The 11,869-nt window shown below is 49.0% G+C and overlaps 1 protein-coding gene and 1 long non-coding RNA gene across 15 annotated transcripts in view; one reads left to right on the forward strand and one right to left on the reverse strand.

The window, feature by feature from the left end:
• Nucleotides 1-2,499, forward strand: part of LOC105099564 (partitioning defective 3 homolog) — a 535,951-nt gene extending 533,452 nt beyond the window's left edge. For all 14 annotated transcript variants that reach the window (XM_064479503.1, XM_064479507.1, XM_064479509.1 and 11 more), the window contains one exon: nucleotides 499-2,499. In XM_064479503.1, the coding sequence (XP_064335573.1) occupies nucleotides 499-892 (394 nt within the window). In that variant the 3' untranslated portion in view covers nucleotides 893-2,499. The remainder of the gene's footprint in view (nucleotides 1-498) is intronic.
• Nucleotides 2,500-5,416: 2,917 nt separating this feature from the next.
• Nucleotides 5,417-6,770, reverse strand: LOC135319366 (uncharacterized). Its single transcript, XR_010377884.1, has 2 exons — nucleotides 6,289-6,770; nucleotides 5,417-6,161 (listed from the first exon to the last, which is right to left on the reverse strand). It is a non-coding gene; the product is annotated as an uncharacterized LOC135319366 (long non-coding RNA).
• Nucleotides 6,771-11,869: the final 5,099 nt, after the last annotated feature.

The following is an 11,869-nucleotide window of genomic DNA, read 5'->3' on the forward strand; positions in this document are numbered from 1 at the left end:
AAGGCACGTAGACTTAAATCTTTCATAACTGAACTCATGCTGTGATCCGTAGCAGGGACTGTTAGCCACCATCTCTGGCAATATGGTGGCAATGGTGTGAAATATTCGTTTGGCTTGTTGTTTAGAATTGACTTGTAATGTTCTAAAGCGAGCAGTTACTGCTGTCGAAGCTACCAGATCTCTCACCCTCTGATACAGCATCTTGCCAATGAGTCTAAACTGCAGGAGCGATCGTTACCCTGAGCAGCCCCCAGGGTAGCTGCTGCCTGTTGCTCTCCCCCGGTCAGCGTTGCTGGTGAGCTGGTCTCAGACTTGAGCTGCCTGAGGACACTCGTGTTTGACCCCTGCAGCCCCATCCCTGTGTCTGGCATGTGACTGGGATGCAGTGCCGTGTGCTGGGCTAGGACGCGCCACTCGGGCTCACCCGCCTCCTCACGCCTTTCCCCCCATCTCCCCCCACCCCCAGCCCCGCACTGACCTCTGGGCTTTGCTTTCCAGGCAGAGCAGGAAGAACGCCAGCTCCGTCTCCCAGGATTCTTGGGAGCAGAACTACTCCCCTGGGGAAGGCTTCCAGAGTGCCAAGGAGAACCCCCGGTACTCCAGCTACCAGGGCTCCCGCAACGGCTACCTGGGCGGCCACGGCTTCAATGCCAGGGTGATGCTGGAGACCCAGGAGCTCCTGCGCCAGGAGCAGCGGCGCAAGGAGCAGCAGGTGAAGAAGCAGCCCCCTCCCGAGGGGCTCGGCAGCTATGACTCGTATAAGAAAGCCCAGGACCCCAGTCACGTCCCCCCCAAGGGGCCCTTCCGGCAGGACGTGCCGCCCTCCCCGTCACAAGTCGCCAGGCTGAACAGACTCCAGACTCCCGAGAAGGGGCGGCCCTTCTATTCCTGAGCCAGAGGAGAGCGGATGCTGCGTGTCATGCAATAAAGGACATTTTCCTACGGAGACTTGTCCTGGGGGAGTTTTTTTAAAACCTCGGTGGTACTACGGAATATTTCTCTTGTTGGTATCAGTGCCTTTAAGCAGCGTGGGCAATTCAATGGAAGGCCTTAATGTCTTTGCCACTCTGTCTCAAGTGTCTACGTCATGGAAGGATTTCCCGCCATCTGACAATCACCTGTTCGAGGCATTTATATGCTCTGCATCTCTTGGGTACCCAGGATCCTGGCCCAGCCCGTGAGATGTCTAGGGCTTTGGGTACCTCCCTGTACAACTCGTGGTGACAGGTAACCCTGAAGCCGAGGGTGATGCTGTTCCCTTTTTCCCCGTTAAGTTCCTAGGATGAGGTGACGTCTCTGTCTCTGGTGGATGACAGTGGGTGGCATTCACCAGACACTGGGGCTCCACGGTACTTCCTGGCACAGTGTTTATAATCCTTTGTACCAGTGTGGTTTCCCTTTTCTTTTTCAGCTCCTTGTAACAGGAAAGGTCCTTCATCTAAAAGAAACGAAGCCATATTCCAACACTGTCTGGTTATCAGGGGGGTCCTTTTGTAACTGCCTTATAACTCAGTGTTACCAATAAAGTGACCATTCTGTCTGTGTTTATAAACACCCTTGCTCAGTCCTGTTCCTCACACACGTGTTGAGTTCCCCACAGCTCTGCGTGGGGAACGTGGGAGGCGGGTGTGAGCCCTGGGAGGGAAGGGCCACCTGCCCGTGGGCCATGTGTGTCACGCCGTGGGGGGTGGTAGTAAGGACAGGAGTCTCCCAGGATGAGCATCTGGCCCAGCACACCCAGTGTGTGTTTGACAAGTCAGCAGGAGGCGCACAGCACAGGACAGGGACAGATACTCCTTTTGGGATTCCAGAAACGCACATGCTTTCTCTGGTTTTTAAAGTCGGTTGGAATTGATGTTTGTCTATTCAGCCACCTGCTGTATCTCTGCCTGGTGATGCCATCCATGCTTCTAAATAATTCTTCCAGGAAACAGAAAAGAGAAATAAGAGGAAAGCCATTCCACCCCCCACAGAACATTCTGGTGTCCCCAGACAGTGGTAGCAAAAGATTGCCCTCCTGTCGACACGTTAACGGGCGTACGGGTCAGGAGGAGCTGGGTTGCCAAGGGTTCCCATGTTCTCATCTGCTGTCTGAACATCACATTGTACACCCTGGCTGGACTGCTCAAGTGCCTGCCCATCCCGATGTGAAAAAAGCTTGAGATGAAAGCTCAGCATCCTGTGAACAAAAAAGAGAAGGAAAAAGAAGAGACGTGTACTGAAATGCCTAATTTTTTTTACTGGCACACTATTTTTGTGTCCACTTGTTTGTAGAACCCGTGTGAGGTGTCTATCCCCTACCTGCATCTGTCTCTTTTGCTCCTCTGTGTGACGGTTCCATTTGTTTGTAGAGCGTGGTGATGTTTAAGCGACGTGACCGGTGTCAGCGCGGTGACCTCGGGTGACAGCGGCTCCTCCTCACAGCCTCCCCTGTGCTGTGAGAAACAGCTTTCCCTGTACATGTGAGACGTCCAATAAAAGGCATATTCCTTCCTGTTCTCTGTGGTGTCTGTAGTTTTCCTGCAGAAACTCTCCTAGCTGGGTTTTTTTTTTTTTAAGTCTATTAGCAGATGTGATTTTTTTTTGTCCATATTTAGAGAAAGTTGAAAGATTCCTCATTTCTGTGTACTAACACGGAAATGGGTGATTGTTTATTGGAGCACCTGAGGAGCGAGGGGACAGAAAGGAGAGAAGGACCTGATTGAGGAGCCTACTGGGAGGCCCAGGCCGCCCAAGGCAGCCGGGAAATGCTGAACGAAGGAGCCGATACACTAGAATAAATGAAGGAACAATCACACAGGGAGTGGTGTGGCATTTCCATGGCTGCCCGTTGCTCCCTGTGGACTATTTCATAAGCCAGACATCCTGGCTGAGTCCTAGCCATGCACACCTTGAGCCCAAAGAAAAGCCCAAGTTCAAATCCGCTTCCAAACTAGCCTGGCTCTGACGTGCTCGTTGATATTTGCACGCTGTCACTTGGCTCTTCCCGGATTATACATTGAAGCTTTGCTCTTTCCTCCAGAGGGACACTCGTTAACATCTGTACGGCGCTTCGAAGGCATAAAGGGTGCTGCATCCCTGGGTGGGTCTGGTGCACAATTATGGTCGTGGTCCCCACCCAGAGGGCAGTCTTTGCCAAGACGTGTCCAAAATGCCCTCCTGTGGAGGGCCGAGCATCACTGATTGTCACAGCAACCCTCACCCTGCCACTAAATCCAGATTCTGTCACCTCAGGATTAGTAACGAGAAGTGTACGGCAAGCCAAGGCGATAACACGTCTTCAGCTCTTATATGCCTACAGGGTGTGGGGAGGCAGAGAAGCGAAGGTGGACAGATTTGTTAATTTTCTCACTGACCAGGAGGCCCGTCGCAAATGCTGAGACTCACAGGCTGTTTATCCCAGCTGACAGTGAGAAGCAGAGCAGGGGAGGCAAGAGTGAGTGTCACGGGGGCCCAGATCACAGAGGATTTGTAGATTCAAACTGACAGTCTGAGCCGCCCGGAGGGGTAGAAATAGATGGGGTCAGCAGAGAAGTGAGAAGATAGCCAACGAAGCAATCCTGTCACATGGACTGGCCTCTGCTCCAGAACATTCCACCAGGACCTGCCAGGACCACTGGAAGAGCACGTCCATGGGGAGAAGTCCCAGGTCACGAAAGGGGGCAGGTGGCAACCCCAAGGCCCTCGCAGAGCTGAGTTGAATGGAGTAACTCAACTGCCCCTCGGAAAAGGCGGTCCTCCTGTTACATTACTGCCCCCCTTAGCCCATTAGGACTATGCAGAGTCTGAGAAATATTCACATGGAACTACAAATTACAAAGATAGCGTTATATAATGTAGGTGTCTTAATATTATATATATTTATTATATAATTTATGTTTAATGTATTTATTATTATATATTAATATAATGTATTAAATTATTCTATGTAATTTAAGCACCACACCCACCTCCCCTCCTTGTGGTCCTTTAGACCAAGGACAGCTCCGAGGGGACAGCATCCTGTGGTTCCCAGGCTGTGTCACTAAAAGGAAGGAGAGAGGGACCTGGGATTCTCAGGTTTTCTGCCAAGGAAGTCAAATCTATTGACTCAGAGACAGTAAACCAAATGAATTTAATTTTTCTTTTTGTTTTTTTGAGAATTAGAAGTCCTTTTTAAAATTTACTTATTTTTAACTTTTTTTTTATTGAGTTATAGTCAGTTTACAATGTTGTGTCAAATTCCCGTGTAGAGCACAATTTTTCAGTTACACATGACAAATGAATTTTGTTTACAGTCAAGTGGGTGCAGTTGGTTTTATTGCAAAGCCTTTTTGAAAGGGGGCAGAAAATAGGCCCAGAGAGCTGACCACTTGGTCGGCAATGTGCTTCGGCACAGTCCACCAGCACCGTGAGTCTGCACACGAGGCCAGGGGAGAGCAGGGGCCCCGAGGCTTCTCAGTCCGCATGATTTACCCCAAAAGGACAGTCATCTACTGACTGCTGCCCGTCCTCCATTTTCATGAGAAGGTAGATGTGTTTGTATACGCGCACCACAGGTGCACGGAGCACATGTGAAATGTACACACAGCTCTGCACCTGTCTGGTCATTTTCACGTGTCTCTCATTTCATCCTTTGAGTCCTTAAAACCCAAGTCTTGCCTCCAGTGTAAACCAACCCAGGATGAAGCAGGTGGGGGTTGGTTTCTGGCTTTGTTTGCTAGTCATGGCCAAGGAGGTCATGTCCCTCCAAGCCTGTCCCATCAGGGACGTCCTCCTGGGATACGGTGTATCATAAATTCAGGTGTCTATTAACAGGGCTTTTTTTTTTTTTAAACAAGATTACTCTGACAATGACATGTCAGGTAAGGAGATAATCTTCTTTTCTTACTTCAGAGACAGGATATCATCTTAATAAGGCAGCTAATAAGAATGTTCACAGGTCAGAAACTGAGAGTGATGGAGATATTTTAATGGAAAACCACTGTCAGCTCTGAGTAATGATTAGATCACAAAGCTGGTTGAATTAAATTGACTTTTTTTTAATGTGTGGAGGATGAGGGTTGTGATTCTGAGCATAAGCTTTTTTTTTTTTTTTAAATAAGAAACTGACATTTTACTTAAGATTTCACGGGGAAAAGCAGGGACAATTATCTTGCACTCCTCATAGAAGGAACTTATTTTCCCATTAGATGGCTTGTTCCCTCCAAAATTCATCATCTTCCCAGCCCACATACATCTTCCCCTGCCTCCTTGTCCGACAGCTTTCACATTCTGTTCAGCAAAGTAAAAAATCTGCCAGGGTCCCCTGTCCATAAATTTAGTGTTTTTATGTCAAACCCCATAGTGGAGAATTTCATTTTTATAAAACAGTCCATCATGGGTCAAATAAGATGAAACATCTTTGCTAAAGAGGAGAATCACCTTTCCTTGTGAGTTTTTTTTTTTCCTTTCTGAGTTTTAATTTACATGAGTTTTTATTTTCTCATTTTTAACTTTCTAAAGCGAGTTATCCGTGCATTAGCCTGTCCCTCCCCAGACGTGTCTATTTCACAGTGGACCCAGGAGAAAAGTGCAAGAAACAAGGACAAAGGTGTCCCACGGCGAGGGGAAAACATTACTCATCTTTCATCTCTAACAACTTATTTGCTCACAGGATCAATTAAATGTGTGAAAAACAGGCTTTTTTGCTCAACTAACTGCCGAATCACCCGACACTGTTGTTGGCTTGGGAAAGTCATTTGGCGTGTGTCCCCACCCCTGCGCAGCCCCGAGGTCTGTGATGGCCTGAGTCTCCTGCAGGGTGTCACCCACGTGGTGAAGGCGCGGTGGCTGGAAGGTGATGCTGGGCTGGGAGCCCCTCTCCCGTCTCTGAATGCACGTTGCTGCATTGCTGGGAGGCGCCTTCTGAAGCTGGAGTTTGGCTTCTACAGGGGATTTCATGATGGAAATATTTTAAGCACAACTTTGAAGATTTTGCCATTAAAAACAATCTCACGTGGCTCAGGGCCCAGCCAACTGCACGCACCACGGGGGAAGAGCCAGAAATTGCTGGCAAGGCGGGGGAAGAAGCAGTCTGAAGTTCTCAACCCGTCGTGACCTTGGCTAATGACCTGGTTCCAGGGCTCGGTTCATATCTGACTTGGTTTTACTTGGCCCTCGTTGTCTGTGGTTGTTTGTTTCTGTTGGGGTGAGATGGGAGAGGAAACATCAGCTTGACAACCCGAGGCGGTGGCAGAGGAGGGCTGGCCTGCATGCTGGGTATTTTGAAATAACACAAACCTTTGAGCTTGGCTTGTGGGGCCTCACCTTGAATTTGTCCTGCTCCTGCCCTGACTTGAAACTCTGTTTCCAAGTCTTCCTTAATGTGATCTGCATAGGTTGCCTCCCATCAGGGTCCAAGGAGCTCACCTTCTGAGCAAGCAAAGCGTCTCTGCAAAATCTGAACCAGCGACCAGCGTGCCTGGCAGCCCAGCCCCCACGTTACTTGGGTGACTTACACACGCCGGGCTTTACGATTTGCACAGCATCCTCTTTTGCATCTCCAAACCCTGTGAGGCAGGTTAGAGAAATGAGCGTCTGATTTTACACATGAGGGAACTGGGACTCCCAGAGTTTGTGTCTTGCTGGCTGGTGAACAGCCCAACTGGAACACAACACCCACTGTCCTGAACCTTTGGGGTCTTAAGGGTGTCACCAAAAGGAAAGGGTTTTGTTTTTAACAGTTTAAAATTCCTTACTTGATGGTAATTCACTGATTGGGAAAATAAACACACTGTATAATGCACAAAGAGTTATGAAATCAGCTTTGCCCTCAAAATAAATTTTCTTAACCATAATACTATTGGCGTACATTTAAAAATTCCATATGTACACATATTATATACATTGTGTGATATAATGCTTATATAATGGTTTACCTTAGTCCAAAAATGCACTTTGAAACAGACACCGCCAGGGATCCAAGCGGATCTGCAGCCCCCACCACCGGGTCCCTTGTTGGTAACCGCTGTTCTACGCTTTGGATCCTTTACTTCACTATTTAAATCTCTTAGACCAGAAGGTATTCATTTCTAAGCCAGGTTTTAATGTTGAGAAGAACAAGAGTCCTATGAGATTAAAGATATTGACTTTTAAAAAAAAAAAATGAGTAGGGTCGGCAGCCTGGTAAAAGCAGGAGGTCAGAGGGGCCCCGGCAGAAATCCAGTCCTGGCAGGCGAGTTTCTGAAGCAGATGCAAAAAAGACCCCAAATGCTGATACCAAATAGAAAAGATCTCTGGGAGATTGTGCAAAAACACAATAACAATTTGCATTAAATCATGGGCTGTTTTCAGCACAGATGGGAAAAGCCTGTTACAAAATGTTGTAAGACATTTGCGGCGGGCTTCAAGCTGGACAGGCATTAAAAACATTCTTAAGCTGTTCACGTTGGAATAAAAATGTAAATCCTTTTTAGGGAGAAGTCTCTCTTTACCTATCATTTTTCTTTGTGTTTTATTTCACTTTTGGTAAAGAGATGACATACTCATAGCCAAGGAGGACCGATCCATTTCCAGGGTTGGATAGATAACGTTTATCTCCAAAGAGGCAGAATATTAATTACGCATAGAAAGAAACTTTTAGCCCTGGGACATTCCCAACGAAAGGAGTGGCTTATTTCACTCAAGATCCTAATCAAACATGGTCACAGAATCTTGGAGAGAAATGCGTGTGATTACTGGGGGTGCTACAGGGCGGCGGGCAGAGTTGGGCGGCTCAGGAGGATGGACACCTCTTCCGGGAGGCCCTCTGGGGTTTGCCCGCAGCTTCACTGGCCCGGCGGCTCCTCTAAACCGGCTGCAGGCTGGGAGGCAGGAGCCAGCAGCTGGCACTCCAGGGCCTGCTCCTCCCCCACCGAGCCCCTGGAGGAGAAGCATAGCCAGCCACAGACTCGCATCTGGAAGAGCCGGCTGGCCAAGGAGACGAGTTTCCAACAGCTAATCCAGCTGAGCGAGCACTTCCCTTGGCTCCAGCCCTCCTTCCCGTAAGCCAGGAAGTGCCCTGCCTGCTCGTCAGGGACAGCGCACCAGGGACTGCGGAGCTCCGCCTGGTTGCTGTGCACACTGTGTGAGTCTCTTCCGCGGCCTCTCTCAAGTCCTTTTAGAGTTCCCTCTGGATTAATTGAAAGGCCTGGGTATCCTGTTTGTGTGATCTGTTCGAGGTAATTGTCAGGCTGTGAAGATGGCCAATATTGATTTTTTAAGAGAAGATGCCACTTTACATGGCCTGAAATGGACAATGTGGAATGTGGAGTTGGTTTAGGAAAAATTACCATCATATTCATTCATTCGCTCACTGGTCTGTAGCCCCCGCTGTGTGCCAAGTGCTGTGCTGGGGACATGCCAGCAAGGGACACAGCCCTATATTCCAACGGCAGACAGCTTGTAACAGTCAGAGGGCGGTAGCTGGCATGAAGAAAATGAAGGAGCACTGGTACCAAACTCAGGTTTGTTTGCCCAACGCACAGCGAGGCCAGACAGACACAAACATTGGGGTATGGAGCAGAGAAAGGTTTACTGCTGGGCAGAGCACGGAGAATGGTGGCTCGTGCCCCCAAAACCCCAAACTCCCTGAAGGGTTTCAGCTGAGCCTTTTTAAAGGCCGGTTGAGGGAGGGGCGTCCCAGGGTCTGTGACCAGCTGTGCACAGTTCTGATTGGTTGATGGTGATCACTCTTTAGGCTTCAGAAGGTCAGGAGCCATGTGCTCATGATCATTAAGTAGTTTATTTCTTCCATTGGGCGGTGGATTTAGCATTTGAGAAACTAAGGAAATCTGCATAAGATACTATTATCTGGGTCCTACAGAGAGGAGCTACCACAGAGGACATGGTGGGGGGGCTGTCCTGGGAAGGCCCCACAGGGTCCTGCTGGGTCACAATCCCCCCCTTTCTCTGATGCTCCTCAGTCTGGAGGAGAACAGGTACAGGACAAGGAGGGGATAATATTTTGGGTAGAGAGGTGCATCATGACTTGGCAGAGGAACCTGGTTTCAACCTCCAGTCCTGTTTCATCCTCCCCACATCTTTCAGGGAACAGGGTGATGACCACTCTGGCTGCTTCCTGCGGACACAGGGTGCGGTCCTGCGTCAGTTTGCAGGACACCGAGGTGGACATATTCCCGAGTTCCAAGTCCTGGATGCGAGTACTGTCTGATTAAGGTCTCACTCCCTGAGGAATTCAGGAGAACAAGCCGGAAAACCAGTCTGGACCTGGCACGTGGTGGTGGTGGTGGGGACTTGTAGCCAGGCAACCAGCTGTCTGCTTTTATCTGAGTAGGTTTTAACTTTTGATGTGGTATCAAACATATACAACAGGAGCTTTTGGCCACTACATATGTTTCCTTTTCTCTGCTAACATCTGATCTAAAGCAATTTTATTTTCTAAAAATTTGATAGTTGTAAGAGGAGACCTTGAGGTCATAAGGTTGCAGCTGCCCTCTGCCAGTAGACACTGCTCTGAGAAAGGCTGGGGGCCTCCCGAGTAGGACACAGCTCAGAAAATTGGAGTTCTCAACAATACAAGGATGGGCCTGAAATCACGTCCACCATGGCCACCCAGGTTTACCTTGGATGTCTGAACCGCAGCTCCTCCATTATGACTCTCAAATGCATTCCCCTCCTCAAGGCCAAAGCAGATGGACAATGCATGACCAAAAGGCCATAAAACAGGCTGCTCTGGTCAGTAAAGTTTAAGTCAAAAAACGCATAGGCCAGAATGACTTCTCCATACCTTAATGCATGCAGATTTTTCCATAATTTCCCCCTTTTGATTGCAAGTCTTTCAACAGAAAGCACTGACGATCAAAATATTGATGCTGGGAAGATGGCTCCTGCCCCAGGAGGTCATGACCCTCCATGTGAGGCCTCTTTTGTATTTGCCACGTAATCCATGTTTGGGGAAAACTAATCAGATATGGCTGGCTCAGAGGTATGTTACTCGGGAACCACATTATTGGCCATACATTTTATCACTTGTCCCCAGTTGTGTGTCACAAGTATCACACATGTGCTTTTAGCAACAGACCCAGAGCAAGCACTGTTGTACATCATGAGTAGTTATGCTCTGTGACGACTCCATCAGAGGCTTCTCTTCTTAGCCAACATTAGGGGCAACAGTGTGGTTACAAGCAAAAGGATAACGTCCTATATTGATAGGGAGCCAAACATTTGGTAAACAGTTGAATTAAAAAAACAGAGAGGGTGTCACAGTAGGAAGAAGGAGGCCAGGAGCCAAGAAATTCAGGCGGCCTGTAGGAGCTGGGGAAGAGCCACTCACTTTCGCATGTGGTGGTGAAAAATGTATCGTCGTGTCGTACACTGTTTTCTCATCCTTCAAGAGTTCAGCTCAAGGATTGGCTTGAGAAGGTGGAGTAGAAGGACCCTGAGCTCCCCTCTTCTCACGAACCCAACAGAATCACAACCAAGTGCTGAACAACCATCGACTGAAAAGCCTGGAACCTGCCAAAAAAGGTCTTCTACATCTAAAGATATGAAGGAGGGACCACAATGAGACGACAGGAGGGGCACACTCATGGTATCATCAAATTCCACACCCTCCGTGGGAGCGACCCGCTCACAAACCAGAGACTCATCATATTGGAGAGGCCCTCGGTGGGAGTCCTGAGCCCTGTGTCAAGCTCCCCCGCCCGGGGAACCAACACCAGGAAGACAAGCCCCAGAGCATTTGGCTTCAATGGCCCGCGGGGCTACCCTGCAGGAGCCCCACAGGACGAGGGGAAACAGAGACTTCACTCTTGAAAGGTGCACCCCAAAATCTCACATGCACTGAGTCCAAGGGCAAAAGCAGTAACTTCCTAGGAACCTGGGACAAGCCTGCCTACTGGTCTTGGAGGGTCTCCTGGGGAGGTGGGGGCAGCTGTGGCTCAGCCTGAGGACATAAAAGCTAGGGTGTTCGTCTGCAGGAGCTCCCCTGGAGGCTGACATCTTGCTTGTGTCATTAGCACCAAGACGTGGTCCCACCCAGGAGTATACGGGCTGCAGTGCTGGGACACCTCAGGGCAGACACACACTGGGTGGGAGCACAGCCCCACCCATCAGCAGACGGGCTGCCTAAGGACCTGCGCCCACAGCCACCTCTAGACGTGCCCCTAGTCAGGACTCTGCCCACCAGAGGGGCAGGATCCAGCTCCACCCACCAGTGGGCAGGCAGCAGCCCCTCCTGCCAGGAAGCCTGCACAAACCTCTAGACCAGCCTCACCCATCCGAGGGCAGACACCAGAAGCAAGAAAACTATGACACCACAGCCTGTGTGACCGAATCCAGGTAAATGCAAGCCATGCCCGCTACCCTGGGACCAGCTGGCCCCCTGGCTCTTGGGTGATGAGAGGCGCATGCCATGCTGGGATGCGTAGGATGTCTCCTACAGAGGACCACGTCTCCAAGGACGAGAAACATAACTAACCTACTACATGCTTAAAAATAGAAATAGAGATGTAGATAAAGTGAGGCAGCAAAGGAGTGTGTTCCAGACAATGGAACAAGATAAAATCCAGGAAGAGCTAAGTGATGTGAAGACAGGCAATCTACCCAGGAAAGACTTCAGAGTAATAATTATAAAGCTGATCAGAGAACTTGGGAGGAGAATGGACGCACCGAGCGAGAACTTAGAAGTCTTTAACAAAAAGTTAGAAAATATAAAGAACAATGAAACAGAGTTGAAGACTACAATACCTGAAATGAAAACTATACTAGAAAGAACCAATAGTAGACTAAATGGGAAGAACAGATCAGTGAACTAGAAGACAGAGTAGCAGGAATCACTACCACAGAACAGAAAAAAGAAGAATGAATGAAAAGAAATGAGGACAGTTTATGAGACCTCTGGGCCAAC

Source organism: Camelus dromedarius, chromosome 26 (assembly GCF_036321535.1).
Source record: "Camelus dromedarius isolate mCamDro1 chromosome 26, mCamDro1.pat, whole genome shotgun sequence".
Classification (NCBI taxonomy): domain Eukaryota; kingdom Metazoa; phylum Chordata; class Mammalia; order Artiodactyla; family Camelidae; genus Camelus; species Camelus dromedarius.